The 14,818-nt window shown below is 42.2% G+C and overlaps 1 protein-coding gene across 4 annotated transcripts in view; it reads left to right on the forward strand.

The window, feature by feature from the left end:
- Nucleotides 1–867: 867 nt before the first annotated feature.
- The window catches only part of ankrd44 (ankyrin repeat domain 44), a 29,267-nt gene continuing 15,316 nt past the window's right edge, over nucleotides 868–14,818 (forward strand). For 3 of the 4 annotated variants that reach the window (XM_052081835.1, XM_052081836.1, XM_052081837.1), the window contains exons 1-9: nucleotides 870–1,375; nucleotides 8,639–8,722; nucleotides 9,146–9,224; nucleotides 9,300–9,370; nucleotides 10,942–11,142; nucleotides 11,796–11,883; nucleotides 13,000–13,142; nucleotides 13,218–13,430; nucleotides 14,527–14,605. In XM_052081835.1, coding sequence (XP_051937795.1) covers nucleotides 1,349–1,375; nucleotides 8,639–8,722; nucleotides 9,146–9,224; nucleotides 9,300–9,370; nucleotides 10,942–11,142; nucleotides 11,796–11,883; nucleotides 13,000–13,142; nucleotides 13,218–13,430; nucleotides 14,527–14,605 — 985 coding nt within the window. In that variant the 5' untranslated portion in view covers nucleotides 870–1,348. Of the gene's footprint in view, nucleotides 1,376–8,638; nucleotides 8,723–9,145; nucleotides 9,225–9,299; nucleotides 9,371–10,941; nucleotides 11,143–11,795; nucleotides 11,884–12,999; nucleotides 13,143–13,217; nucleotides 13,431–14,526; nucleotides 14,606–14,818 lie in introns of all 4 variants that reach the window. The other variant, XR_007965294.1, reaches the window with a different exon arrangement.

Raw genomic sequence — 14,818 nt, forward strand, 5'->3', positions numbered from 1 at the left:
AAACCTGCCTTTATAAAGCTCAGTTTTGATTTACACTTTCAACCGTCTCATATCACTGAATGAACATTTTTGGAACAGTTGTCATGATGATGCTCTGCACTGCAATCATCTCTGCTCGCATTATGATAATGATTGCCTATACAGTATAAGGTATCTTCTTTCGCAGTGTGAGCATTTTGTTATTACAGCTGTTTATGACTAGTATCTACATTACATTGCACATTTAGGGTTGTTGCATTGCCAAAGCATAAAAAATGGTCAGTTATGGATACAAGAGGTTGGCAAGTCGTCAATATTTACGCTCACTCACTGGGCCTCTGTACGAAGCACACTTGGATGCATTAAAAAGGCACATTAAGATAGAGCATCTGATCGTAAAGTATCATTTAAATCTACATAAAAAAAGATCCCCTATTGCCACAAATGTAATATTGGAATTGATTAATTAAACTTGTGGCCTAACAACTGAATCAGAGCTCTTTCTACTATTGTCGTTGATTTTTCTTTGCGTGCAATTAAAAGCACACAGCACATCTGTTAGTGAAGTAAAGAATAGTGAAGTGACTCTTGAAACGCTTGAAAAAGAATCACCCCTGCCCCCAAATCATTCATAAAAGCGGATAAACATCCAGTGCGTTTTCGTCGAAAAACGCGGGTTGTTTCCCTAGTATAACATTACAAAAAACACCAATAAATACTGGAAATTGTGTTTTTTGAGTCCGTTAATAGTGCCGCACCGCGAGTGTATGTGTGTGTGTGGGGGGGGGGGGGGGCACTGTTCCTAATAAAGTGGCCACTGTTCACTGTATTGAGTTCTTTTTCTTGCCGGTTGATGGCAGCAGCGAGAAGTGCGTGCGTTTGTGTACGCGTGTTTGTTATAGTGCATGCGCGCGTGCAGTGGGTTTGTTGATGCTGAGGGAGCCCCTCTTATAATGTACAGAGGAAGCAAGAGACAACCTCCAACTTCCTCCGCCTCGACTCGACTCGCCTGACCGCCTTGAGGCTCCTGCACGCCGGGGAGGAGCAAGGCTCTCCGGACGCTCACACTCTCCAGCCCTCCGCCCTCCATGAGGATTGTTCCCGGTGGTTGCCTGCCTGGTGGAGCGAGCGAGAGTTTCGGGGGTTGCCGACGCCGGGCCTCGGCGGTGGCTTGCACCGGGTTCGGCCTTTTCCCATCACCGTCAACCCGGGAGACGGTTCGGTCGCGGAGAGGAGAAGGGGGAAGACGCGGAGGGGGAGGAGGAGGAGAAGGAGGAGGAGAAGGAGGAGCGGTCCTCGCCGCCGGCATCGCCCCGAGGTTGCAGCGCTGTCTGAAGGCTTTGGATGAGCCGCCGTTGCCTCAGCAGAGATGGCTGTTCTCAAACTGGCCGACCAGGTAGAGCCGCTAGCTGCCGCTAGCTTTAGCATGCCCGAATCTCGCGAGCTCCGCGCTTCCCTTTAACACGCAACCGCAATGCAATTATAATCACATTTGTATTTCGAACAATTCGGCGCTTCACGGTTGCGGTGGAAAGAACGACTAATGTCACATTTAACCAGCATTCTGCAAACGAATTACAAAAAGGGGGGCTTGGAAGTGGAGGCGTTTATGTCCTGAATTATCCATGGACTTCTTTAATGAAGTCCATTAAGAACCACATTAATACTGAAACATCGAAACAAACCCCTGACTCCAATAATCCCCTTTTCTTATAACACGTAAAATTTTCTGTCTTAAAAAAATCTTAAAAATATCAAAAATTTGTTAGAATGTCTGCGCAATTGCTCTATCTATAAAGGGGTTATTTTTGGGAGAGACCCTTTTTTTAATTAATACATTTATTTGTGTTACAAAATTCTTAACTATATATTGTCCTTTATAACAACGTTTTACAGAAATAAAATACAGTATATTATAAAAATATCAATTGAAAAATCACATGTATTACAGTATACTAAAAAGCTTACAGCAAATAAAATAATGATAGTTTTCCTTCATTATTTTCCAGGGGAGAGAAAGTGGATAATGCACCTGCTGAACAATGACAAAAAAATTGTTCCTACAGTTTCTTGGAGTAGGACAAGAACATTTGTTTGTGGATGACCACATATAGCAGTCCCTTATACAATGCAAATATGCCTTTCGAGCAGTGGTTCTTAACCTGGGTTCGATCGAACCATAGGGGTTCGGTGAATCAGTCTCAGGGGTTCGACAGAGTCTCTGCAATGGAGGTTAAGACCACTGGACTCAATATGTCAATTACCGGTAGTTATGACACACCCGCTTGGCCATCACCGACTTTTGTGCACAATAAAAAAAAAAGTACTTTATTCTTCTACTAATTGTGTTTACGTTTTTTCCCGTTTTTAATGAACGCATTTGTAAAAAAAATAATATTTTTATTTTTCACGACTAAAGGGTGAATGTGCATATGAACTGGTTGGGTTCAGTACCTCGAACAAGGTTAAGAACCATTGCTCTAGAGCAGGGGTGCCCATTAGGTCGATCCTGATCTACCGGTAGATCTAAGACAGGTCCCAAGTAGATCTGAGGAGTGTCGAGGAGAAAAAAAACAAAACAACCAGTTGTGTGTCTTTGTACATGTTTGTAATATATTTTTGGTGTTAATGTACGCTGCACCCTAATCATCCTATCAGTGTCATTTTCACCAAAAAAACGTTTTAAAAATAAAATAAAGCGGGTAAATCTTGAATTTACGATGGCGCGTAATTACGTCACCGGAAGTTGTTAGCGCCAGTAATGGTAGATCCCGGGAGGTTAGGTGATCGAAAAGTAGATCTTCGGTCCAAAAAGTGTGGCCACCCTAGAGGCTGTGGGCAGTGTCAGGAAAAGATCAATAAGCAATCTGATTGGACACTTAGTAAATGCGCAGGACTTCTTGATTCAAATGAATTGTTATTCATGAATTAGTTGTAATAATCTTACCAATCCCAAACTAACTAAATATTGCTGTGAGCCATTCTCACAAAGGCCTTTTAGCCTGTAATAATTTGTGTCTGTTGCCATCCAATTAAAAGCATTGTCAAGATCCCCAACATTTTTGCGAGATAGTTCCTTTTAGGGTTGAATATTCAATATTGTAATTGCGATTTATGATTCAATAGATTAATCTGTATTTCATCCATCCATTATCCGTACCACTTAGCCTCACAAGGGTCACACTTGTGCTGAACTTTTGGCGGGCGGTAAGCGGGGGTACACCTTGAACAGGTCGCCAGTCAATCGCAGGGCACACACACGGACAATCGTGCTCATTCACAATCACACCTGTGGACGTAAATGTGTTGGTATTTTAGGGTAATTAATATGATGTAATTATAAGATGCTATTTCGATAAATAAATCAATAAAATGAAGCAGTGTGTCCAAAATTGCAACCTTTGTGATTTGAAAATTGCATTCCACTGCACTGCGATGTCCATTTGAATTCAATGATTCAGCCCTGTTTCCTTTCATCTGAAATGCATGTTCAAATGTCCCCCCACCTGTTAAACACAGGAAAAAACGATCACAATTGTGGAAATCCGCACTTCCTACTGCCTAATGCATAAGTGTGAATCCGTAATACGCACAGTAAATGTCCAGATGTGTGTGAGGTTTGTTTTTACGTCATCACATGATTCTCTTTAGCACTTATAAGTACTTAAGCACCTTAAGACCCCCCCGACCCCCCCCCCCCCCGCACCCCTTCAAAAAACAAAAACAAAACAACCCCCCCTCCCCCCAACATCTTTCAAACATTATTTTGCACTCCAGAACAGAAGCTTGAGACCCCCAAACACTGCACAACAGGTTTGGGAATGATCTTCATCAAATTGGTTTCTTCAAGTCTCCTCTAGATTAGTTAAATATCTGCTGACACAGATTTATTTTTTCGCCCCCCTAAGCCGAGTGATTATATCCGGCTCGCCTAAAAGAAATGTACTAACCAAAGCCTGGCTTATGCAGCACACAGCCCTTTCTTTTTCCACCTCCATATATACCAAATACTGTATGTCCACTGACTATGTAATTAGCTACACCCACACTTTCTAATAGCATTTCCAATGTGGTTATCATTGTACTTCCAGATATTTCAGCATTTTCCCTCTCTGATCACTATGATCATCGACAAATGGCTTGCTGCATGACAGTCACCCCGTTTTGGAACCCCCCGACCCCCTCCCCCGAAGTAGTGCAATCGTAATGTGACAATACCTGTAATACAAGTATTTTTTACAATCCTAATCAGATGTGCAAAAATTAGTATATTAGTAGGCAACACATCGCTACAGATGATCCATATAAATAAAATTGAAGTATGAGCAACATTATTTGGACAAATTATCCGTCCATTATTTAAAACCTCTTAATCCTGATGAGGCTCCCAGGCATGCTGGAGCCCAGCTGACTTCGGGCAGTCGGCGGGGTACACCCTGAACTGTTCGCCAACCAATTGCAGGGCACACATAAACGAACAACCATTCATGGATGTTTTTGGAACGTGGGAGGAAACCGTAGTACCCGGAGAAAACCCACGCAGGCACAGGAAGAACATGTAAACCTCCAAACGGGAAAGCCTGGGCCGGAATCGAACCCTGCTCTTCTGCACTGTGAGGGCGACGTGCTAACCAGCTAACACCGTGTCGCTCTATTTGGACAAATGAAAGAAATAGAATTATGAGTATAATACATTCAAGAAAAAAAAGCAATGCCCTCCAAATATGAGCAAAAGTATCTGGATTGTCAGATTAAAAAAAAAAAAGCTTTAAGAATGAGCAAAAAGTATTTGGACAACCAGATGCTAATAACTACAAATGATGCAAAATAAACCGTGGCTTACACATAAAAAAAAAGATTAGAAATACAGATGAACAGAAAGATCACTCTTACGGCGCAAATGTACCTAATGAAGTGGCTGTTGTGTGTCATTCCCAAAAGGCTTCAGGCTCATGTTTTCACGACAACACAAATTCCTGACGTGGTGTAGTGTCATCCTTCTGCAGCCGGGCAGGAATAACTTGATTTTTTTTTTTCTTTTACGTAACTCCAAGCTGTGGGACTTCCTGTTTTTTTTTACAAGACAAAGTTGCAGTCTTTGATAACGGGATTCCTCAGCTGGAGATATTTGTCTGCGGTTTTATTGGTGGATTGACAGGGAGATTCCTTCCATTGCAATATGATGATCCTCATTTAAAGTCAGGGTCAATGGTTTGTGCCAGCATTTTCCCATAATCGGGGCTATAGCAGGAAGCTCAGGAAGTCATTGGCCCGAGAGCTGTGGAGAGACGAAGGCCAACACAAGTGTGTTGTTGACCCATAGGGGAGAAAAAAAAAATGCATGAGCCAGCTAGGCCCTTCCTCGGGGCCTTTGAAGAAATGTGGACTAGACGCTTTGTTTTATCTCGCAAAATGGGCCAGACTGTGTGAGCTGCGCAACCATTTCAGTGTTTGCATGCATGTTTACATTTGAAGACTTATATAACTTTTTGAAGACAGCACCACAAAGGAACAGTTGGCACATCTGCCTCCCAGTCTTGAGGATCTCGGTTCGAATCTGGATGAAGTTTTCTTGTTCCGCCCAAAGTCAGTTGGGACAGACTCAAGTGAGGAGAAGTGCTACAGAAACCGGGTGGATAGAGAGCTCTTCTAGAGTGCAGTGTGATTCGGCAAACGTACAGCAATGTTACATGACGAGAAAGGTGACGACAATGATGACGACAGTGGCAACGGGGAACGGCAGCGTAGAACAAGGTGAGAAGAAGAGGAAGCGGTTTGTTGTTGCGTTTGAAAGCAGAAGTGAAACGCTCCGCTGCGCTTCCTCTCTTTCTTTTCTCAGAAGGACGGGGTGAGCGAACAGGAAGTAAGGCAGGAAATACACTTTGGCTGCAAGATTATATTTGTTGCCTCCAGGTCAGGAGTCAACATTCATTTGGGTTATGAGCGTATGCACTTGCACGGATTCAACATTTAATATTGTCAAAGTGAAAGAGGGCAATTCCAAAAAACAAATGCAACCATTGAAGACCAAATATAAGTAATGTTTCAAATAGCAATAAAAGCATGTTCAAGTTGGAGATATGCCAGATTTTTAGAGGGTTAATATTTTTGAATGATTTGTGAATTTGTGAAAAAAAAAGAATGTTGGATTGTGTATAGAGTCGGGTAGTATTTTGTATTATTATTATTCATTCATTCATTCATCTTCCGGACCGCTTGATGCTCACTAGGGTCGCGGGGGGTGCTGGAGCCTATCCCAGCTGTCTTCGGGCAGTAGGCGGGGGACACCCTGAATTGGTTGCCAGCCAATCACAGGGCACACAGAGACGAACAACCATCCACGCTCACACTCACACCTAGGGACAATTTAGAGTGTTTAATCAGCCTGCCACGCATGTTTTTGGAAGGTGGGAGGAAACCGGAGCACCCGGAGAAAACCCACGCAGGACCAGGGAGAACATGCAAACTCCACACAGGGAGGCCGGAGCAGGAATCGAACCCGGTACCTCTGCACTGTGAAGCCGACGTGCTAACCACTGGACTACCGGGCCGCCTATTATTATTATTATTATTATTATTATTATTATTCAAGATTGATAAAAAGTACAATGTAGAAATATGGATTTTACTCCAGAAATATATTTTTAAAATAGATTAAAAATAAATTCAGAAACCTCCTTTTAAAAATCGGCTTACAAAAATATAACCCTTTTATTATCCACTCATTAAAATGCTTTTATTACCACCTACTTTTGTGACTACTTACTCTTATTACTGTAATAAGTGTTTCAATGAGTCGGTATATTAGTATATTACTCTACTTTTGTATTGTACAATAATAATTAGGGCCTAACCAATATGGCCGATGCCAATTCCGATATTCGGCAAAAAAATTAAATTCCACTAACCGTTTAATCGGCTGATTCCATCCATCCATCCATGTTCCCATCCGTTTTATCCTCACAAGAGTCATGGGGGGATGCTGGAGCCCATCCCAGCCGTCTTTGGGGCAGCGGGCAGGGGACACCCTGAACTGGTTGTCGGCCAATTGCAGGGCGCACAGAGACGAACAACCATCCGCGCTCACACTCACACCTAGGGACAATTCAGAGTGTTCAATCAGCCTGCCATGCATGTTTTTGCAATGTGGGAGAAAACCGGAGTACCCGGAGAAAACCCACGCAGGCCCGTTGAGAACATGCAAACTCCACACAGGAAGACCGGAACTGCGATCGAACCCACGACCTCTGCACTCTGAGGTCGACGCGCTAACCACTGGATCACCGGTCCGCCCTCAATCGGCTGATTAAAAAAAAAAAAAAAAAAAAAAATCAATAGTTTTCCATCGGTCTTGATCCCTCAGCAATTACAACAATAAAGATATGCATTATGGGAAGAACATTAAACTGACCCTGCCACCACCCTCACGACGCCCAAAAAAGGTTAAACATTTTTCTGTTGATTTGTGCCGATAGATACCAGTATATTCATTAAGATATCCTTTATTAAGATATCCTTTATTTGTACCGCAATGGGGAAATTTACAGTCAGAGTTCAGAAAGGAAAACACTGGGTAGGGAGAGGAAAAAAAATAAAGGATATCTTAATATTTATTATTTATACATTCAAAATGAATTTAAAATAGATTTTTAAAAGAGCTAACATTGGCTGATTAAGCCATTGGGTTACCACAGCGGTTTCTACAGCGGACAGCTTATCATGTTATCAGGTTACACGGTGCATGAAAGAGTTAAATTGGCCATAATCATAATACAGTGCAAGTGGAGCACAATTGCTGGTTGACTTCATATTTTGTTCCAAAACAATTTCTCTCATAGGAAATAAATTAATAAAATAAATACATCAAATATTCAAGTCACTGTAGCCAGCCATCATCAAGACTTCATTAACAGAAGGCAATGTTCGAACAACAATTATAACATATTTGTTTAACTTTCCTGCAATTGCAAAAACAAACAAACAAAAAACACAACAACAGTTTCAGTTGCAGTGGAAAGTGAAGAAAAAGGCGAAAAGATACGTTACCTTCGTTGCATTATATACAGGAAGTATTGTTGGAATTAAAAGCCTTGTAATATTTATGACATAGTTGGTTTGCTCATCTTTACTGAGCAGTCAGACTCTTCCAAAACATATTAACTTTCCTGGTACCTGATGAAAAACAAACCGAAAAAGCAAACCACAGCTCCCAATCTTTTTTAGTCAAAGTCTCACAATATTTGCTGAGATCATGCCTGATGCAGGTTCCAATTTGGTAACTTGCCCAATGACTTAGAGGAAATATGCGTGGCAAAAACATACTGAAAATGACACAAAAGACCATTGCAGTGCTAACAGCCCCTATTTACTTCATATCTGACATCCAGGAACGTAAATAAGGGCTTCAGGGACAAAGGGCCCCCGTGACACGCACGCACCAACGTACACACGCACGATTGGGATTGACAAAAATGTGTCTCATTGCAAATATTCCCGACATGACAAGCTATCTGTTGTATCTGCGAAGGACATTTTCGACGCCCTGGAAGGTCACACACAGCACAATTTGTGGTTTCACTAATGTCGTCGCACTCTCTTTTGTCCTTCACATGAACGTGTGCGCATGTCACGATATGTCCATTGTTTGTCATCTCCGCAGCCTCCTCTCATCCAGGCCATCTTCAGCGGAGATCCAGAGGAGATCCGAATGCTCATATACAAGTCTGAAGACATCAACGCTCTGGTAAGGACACTTAACGGTCTGCGCTTTATCAATTAACTACTTCAACGGAGGTTGAACTAGATCTTTTCATTTGGCACAATTGCGTGCCGTCACTTTTTTGGTAACAGGTGAGGGGAAACCCTTCCAAAAATTCAACGTCATTCAAATGTTCATGTTTCGCATTTTATTTGTTTAAAAAGGAAAAAAAAGTTGATCCACGCAGCTACCGGGCCAGAGAAATGAATATCCATCAACACGGCTGTCACTTCTGTCCGTTGCTTTTTGTGGGTGTTCTTGTGTGATGTATATGCAGTGTGCTGTGGCAGCAGAAAAAGTGCCATTTTTGCTGAACTCCAAATGCTGTACCCTTAATTAAATACTGGAAATCATTCATCAAAATCAGTGTCATTGTGTTTTTGGTTAATCTGCCTTGCGGGTCTCCAGGATGCTGAGAAGCGCACTCCGCTTCACGCGGCGGCTTTCCTTCGCGATGCCGAAATCACTGAACTCCTCATCCTTTCCGGTACGAACGCACATTTCTCTCACCCTTCACCTCCACCTCACATTCACCCGTCACCTCTTTCCCCCATATGTGCAGGCGCCCGTGTCAACGCCAAGGACAACATGTGGCTCACACCGCTGCATCGCGCCGTGGCGTCACGCAGCGAGGTAACCATCCCCCCCCCCCTCACACACAAAACGCTTGGAGGCCTCGACCCCTCCAAGCAATTTTACCGCGGTGCACAGGTGAAGTGAGGAACCGGTGCAACCAGTTCGTGGAGAGGATGTCTGAATCAATGACAGTATATTGACAAAGCTAATTAACCCCACGCATGGACTATTGTTTAAAAGGTGAGGTGCACTCTCGTTTGACGTTTGGTACGTACAACACAGCACGCGCGCTAAAGGAAGCCTTACTTGTGTCATGAATAGCTCCAAATAAGTAAATAATGATTCAATAAAAACCGGCCTTCCTATGTTCCTGCTTTATATTGGTTTTCTGTTTGACTTCAGTCATGTCGACGCTTTCCTATTCAAATAAATTGGCGAGCAGCTTCGAGCTCCGATTGCGCAGTCCCTCGCTCAGCTGGGTTGAGGCTTGTATTTGGCAAGTGCCTCTTTCCATTGCTCTTCATGTCTCCACTAAAAAAAAAAAAAGGTGTTTCAGAAATTTTTGAAATTCACTACGGTTTTTCCATTTCCTCAATGATGTATTTATTATTTCTTCAAATATGTTAACAAGGTGTGAAGTTGCGCACAACCAACACCTTATGCAATTCAACTCAAGTCATATGAAAGTAGGTAACCATAATTCGTGAGACAGATTTTTGTAGATGTAGTTGTTGTAGTGAAGAAATATCGATTTAGCCTACTCATGAGTCGAATTGGGATCAGGTTCGAATTACAACTACTCACGTCGCCCCCTTGTGGCCAACATAAAAATGCAGGGTTTCAGGTCTTCTAAGATAAGATAAGATAAGATATCCTTTCAAGTGTGAGTGACTCATGAACAAGGCCGGAATGTGACAAATATGTCACCCTGGCCTAACCCACTTTGGTCTTCGTGGCAACCTTTGTTTAAATGACACGTTGCACCAAGCATTCAATGATTTTTTTGTTGTTTCTTACATTCTTAAGTTAGCTTATCTGATGTGGCAGACAACTTTATCTGTGCTCTCAAGGTGAATGTCACTACAACGTGACATGGGACATCACTATTTTATTTAGGAAAGTGAGCACAGTCCTCCACCAATACTTAAATACTTCAATCAAATTAAATACATGACTGAATGACTACATGTAATGAGATTATACATGCAAACATATATACAGGTTTGGGGAGTAAAGGTTGACGTCACGCATCGTCACAACCATCGTATCATAATGAGAGTGAATGTTCATTGCACCCGAAGCATCCTATCAGTTTCACTTTCACACAAACGTATTCAAAAAATAAAATAACAAAAGAAGGTCACCTTTAACCTACGGTGGCGCGTGTACTGCATCATCGGAAGTTTGCAGCTTGCGATCAGAGCTGTTTCAATATGGTTCGCTGGGCCACCTAAATATATATACACAGTATCGAAATTCACAATCTGGATCAGATCCATATTCAAAATGATTTATAAATTTCACAAAAATTGAACAGGAACATCCAAGAAAGGCAATCTATTATTATAATCATGTAAGTGTCTTTCCACTTGAAAAAAATGAATAGCACGTTCGTGTTTTCCCTGCAGGAAGCAGTGCGAGTGTTGATCCGCCACTCGGCCGACGTGAACGCCCGCGACAAGAACTGGCAGACGCCGCTCCATGTGGCCGCTGCCAACAACGCGCTGTGCTGCGCTGAGATCATTATCCCGATGTTGAGCAGTGTGAACGTGTCGGATCGCGGTGGACGCACCGCTTTGCACCACGCTGCCCTCAATGGCCACATGGAGGTACTACACACTAATCTGGTTTTGTTCTTCAGCCATTCAAATGCCCCCTGGGCAGCCTTCAGCACACATATTTATGCATTTCATCTATTTTAAGAATAGGTTCACACTCTGTACTTTCGACAAAAGGATGTACTGTATCTTATTTTTTACATTGTAGTGTTTCTTTAATTAAGCAACGAATGTACTTTTGGTGAAATCACATCAAAATAGCAGTCCACGTATGTTGCGAGGCGGAAGTTCTGCCTACATATAATATATTCACCCAATTACAGATGGCAGAAGCAGCCTTCTGTCAATTGAAAACCCTCGCTGGTGACACCACGAGCAAGCACTCAAAAAATATTTCAATGAAATGGACAAAATAAAAAAAAATCTTTTAAATAACTATGTGAGGTCCCACTTTATGATTTTTTTGGGGGACAGAAAATGTGGACATTTTAAACCGCACATTGGTTAAAAAACATGTATCTATCACTTAGTTTTGGGCTGGAATGGATTAATTGGATTACCATTCATTTCAAAGGAAAACATGATCTTGATTTATGAACATTTGAGGTTATAAACCGGATCACAGAATCACCAATAAAGTTAATAACTTGAGGTTCCACTACAACCAGAATGTGTGTGTGTGTGTGTGTGTGTCTGTGTTTCAGATGGTGAATCTCCTCCTTGCCAAAGGAGCCAACATCAACGCTTTTGACAAGAAGGATGGGCGAGCGTTGCACTGGGCAGCCTTTATGGGTAAGATATCACACTGCTCAAAACATTAAAGTTCCTTTCGAGATTTGTTTCTCATTACATTATACGTTTTTGAGATAATTGTTGAAAATGTGCAAAGACTGAGGACTATGTTGTACTCACTTGTGGAGATACAGCATTAAACAGTTTTTTACCATTTCGTTTTTCCTGATTTTTGCTGCTTGCTAAAATTGGTCTAGGAATGCACTTGAGCCCCAGCACGAGTCTCCCCTCTCCCACGATGTAAAAGTTTGAGCCCCTTGTTTCACACCAGCAGTTATCCGGCATAATTGTTAAGTGCCGTTAGTAAGCTAGCTATGCCTACAGCCTGAAAATGCATCTTCTATTGGCTCGTGCGCTGGCCTGGCTGCTTTAGAGTGCCCCGTTGTCAAATGAGAGTGTGCGCACGTCATGCTGACACTGGAAATATTTTTATTTATTTTGAAGGCATAGTAGGTTACAGTGACAAAAGCATGGAGAAACACAACAAGACGCACAACGAAATACAGTTAAAAAAAAAACAGAACAAAACACATACATAACAGTGTAGCGAAATAAAAGCAATATGGGGTAATGATTGTGATCTGTGCGATCGAAAGATAGCCAGCCAGCTTCCTTCACTGCCCAGGACGACCTCAAATGAGCAAACTTGGTGAATGGGAATCGAGATTTAGCAGCCAACACTATTACAGGACACAATGATGTTCAGGCTACTTTTTTTCTGTCAGAGGATGGGGATAACTTCCTCTGCCCGGTTCGAAGCAAAGAATTTAGGTTGTAATAGTGGGCTTTCGGTAGTGTTAAGGCCAGAAGACTAGAGTGGTTAGCGCGTCGACCTCACAGTGCAGAGGTACCGGTTTCCTCCCACATTCCAAAAAGCATGCATGACAGCCTGATTGAACACTCCAAATTGTCCTGAGGTGTGAGTGTGAGCATGGATGGTCGTCTCTGTGTGTCCTGCGATTGGCTGACAACTGGTTCAGGGTCTGTCTACTGCCCGAAGACAGCTGGGATAGGCTCCAGCACACCTCGCGACCCTTGTGAGGATATAGCGGATCAGAAAATGGATGGATGGATGGATGGATGGATGGATTATTTATGTGTTGTGTTCCCCTGCAGGTCATTTGGATGTGGTGTCGCTTTTGGTGAGTCAGGGGGCGGAGCTCTGCTGTAAGGACAAACGAGGGTACACGCCCCTGCACACGGCGGCATCTAGTGGACAGATGGCAGTGGTGAAGCATTTGCTCAACCTCGCCGTGGAGGTACTGACCCTCTATTTGGGCAGCACTTATTATCAGGTCGGCTGAAATCATCTTTGTTTGTTTTGTTGGGGACAGATCGACGAGTCCAACGCCTTCGGCAACACGCCGCTGCATGTGGCATGTTTCAATGGCCAGGACGCTGTCGTCAGCGAGCTCATCGACTACGGCGCCAACGTCAGCCAGCCTAACAACAAAGGCTTCACGCCGCTGCACTTTGCGGCCGCTTCTACGCACGGAGCCCTCTGTCTGGAATTTCTAGTTAACAACGGCGCCGAAGTCAACGTGCAGGTATGACGGAAAAGCATACCTGTCAACTTGTACGTTTTGCCCGTATTTTTTACTTTTTTTGTTATTAAACCTTTTTTTGAAATTTTTCAAACAGTTAGAAAAAAGAAAAGCATGGTCACATGTTTAAGTACATAGAACCACACCAGTTCGAAATCGAAATAGTACATACATACATTGACATCCCTGTGAAACGGGTTACAATTACTGCCCTCCCACATATACAATGTCCTGAACACTGTGCCATATGAATAGAAAAGTAATGAAATAAAATAAAATAATAATAATAAAAATAAACCAACTTGAGTGGAATGGGGCCAATAGGGTAACTCAACTATCTGTTCAAGCACTTCCTTAGGTTTCCGTAAATTTTATCTAGGTATCCCATAATGTCTCAAATTTCTCTTGTTCGCCTCGAAGAGTAAATGTCAGTTTCTGCATTTCAAAAATTTCCCCAACCACCTTACCGTAATTGCCCGCCCGTATTTTATGTTTTTAAAAAAAAATCATTTCAAATCATGAACAGCGTATTACAACTTTTATACGGGGGTGAAAAAAAACAATTGTGAACCAATCTCACAAAGACCATTTTGGCTCAAATCCCCTGGTAGCCAACGACAATGCCGTCGTCGATCGCTCCTATTGTCATGGCAAACCAGCAAAAGTAATCCTCAATCGTGTATTTTTTTTCATCGCTGCGTACGGTCGGATTGATAAAGCATGATGTGCACATGCGCGGTAAGCCGTTGTACGGGTTTTTGTTGCTTTGTTAAGAGGAATCATAATCATTTATAAGGGCAGCTATTAGCCGAGGTTGACAGGTATGGAAAAGTAACTTTTTTTCCCCTCCAATTTCTTTTCCAATTACATGTGCATAGATATGGATTTCACTTTAAGTTGATAAAAAATATGTGGAGTATAATAAGAATAAAAAAACAACAACCCATCCCAAAAAATATCTGGATTGATATATTACAGCCAACACACATTATTACGAATTTCTCATAGGCACACGCTAAAGTAGAACAGATTTTTTTTCTAACATGATTATTTTTGACCCGTGGATGTTTTTCATTATGGGATTCTTTCCTTCCTGCAGAGTCGAGACGGGAAGAGTCCTCTCCACATGACAGCAGTGCATGGTCGCTTTACTCGCTCTCAGACTCTCATCCAGAATGGTGAGTCGTCCGCTTGATGTGTGCGTTTTTTTTTTTTTTTTTTTTCAGAGCAGAACACAGGTTGTATTTTAATTTGGATTGGGTTCAAAACTTTGTATCAGTGCTTGATGTTTCAACCATGTTTCAAAAAGTTGTTTTCTCTTTCTTCAGTATTGTACCAGTACTGTGAATTTTAGAGGGCAAAAATTATGCAATACCATAATTTTCATCCAT

Source organism: Hippocampus zosterae, chromosome 12 (assembly GCF_025434085.1).
Source record: "Hippocampus zosterae strain Florida chromosome 12, ASM2543408v3, whole genome shotgun sequence".
Classification (NCBI taxonomy): Eukaryota; Metazoa; Chordata; class Actinopteri; order Syngnathiformes; family Syngnathidae; genus Hippocampus; species Hippocampus zosterae.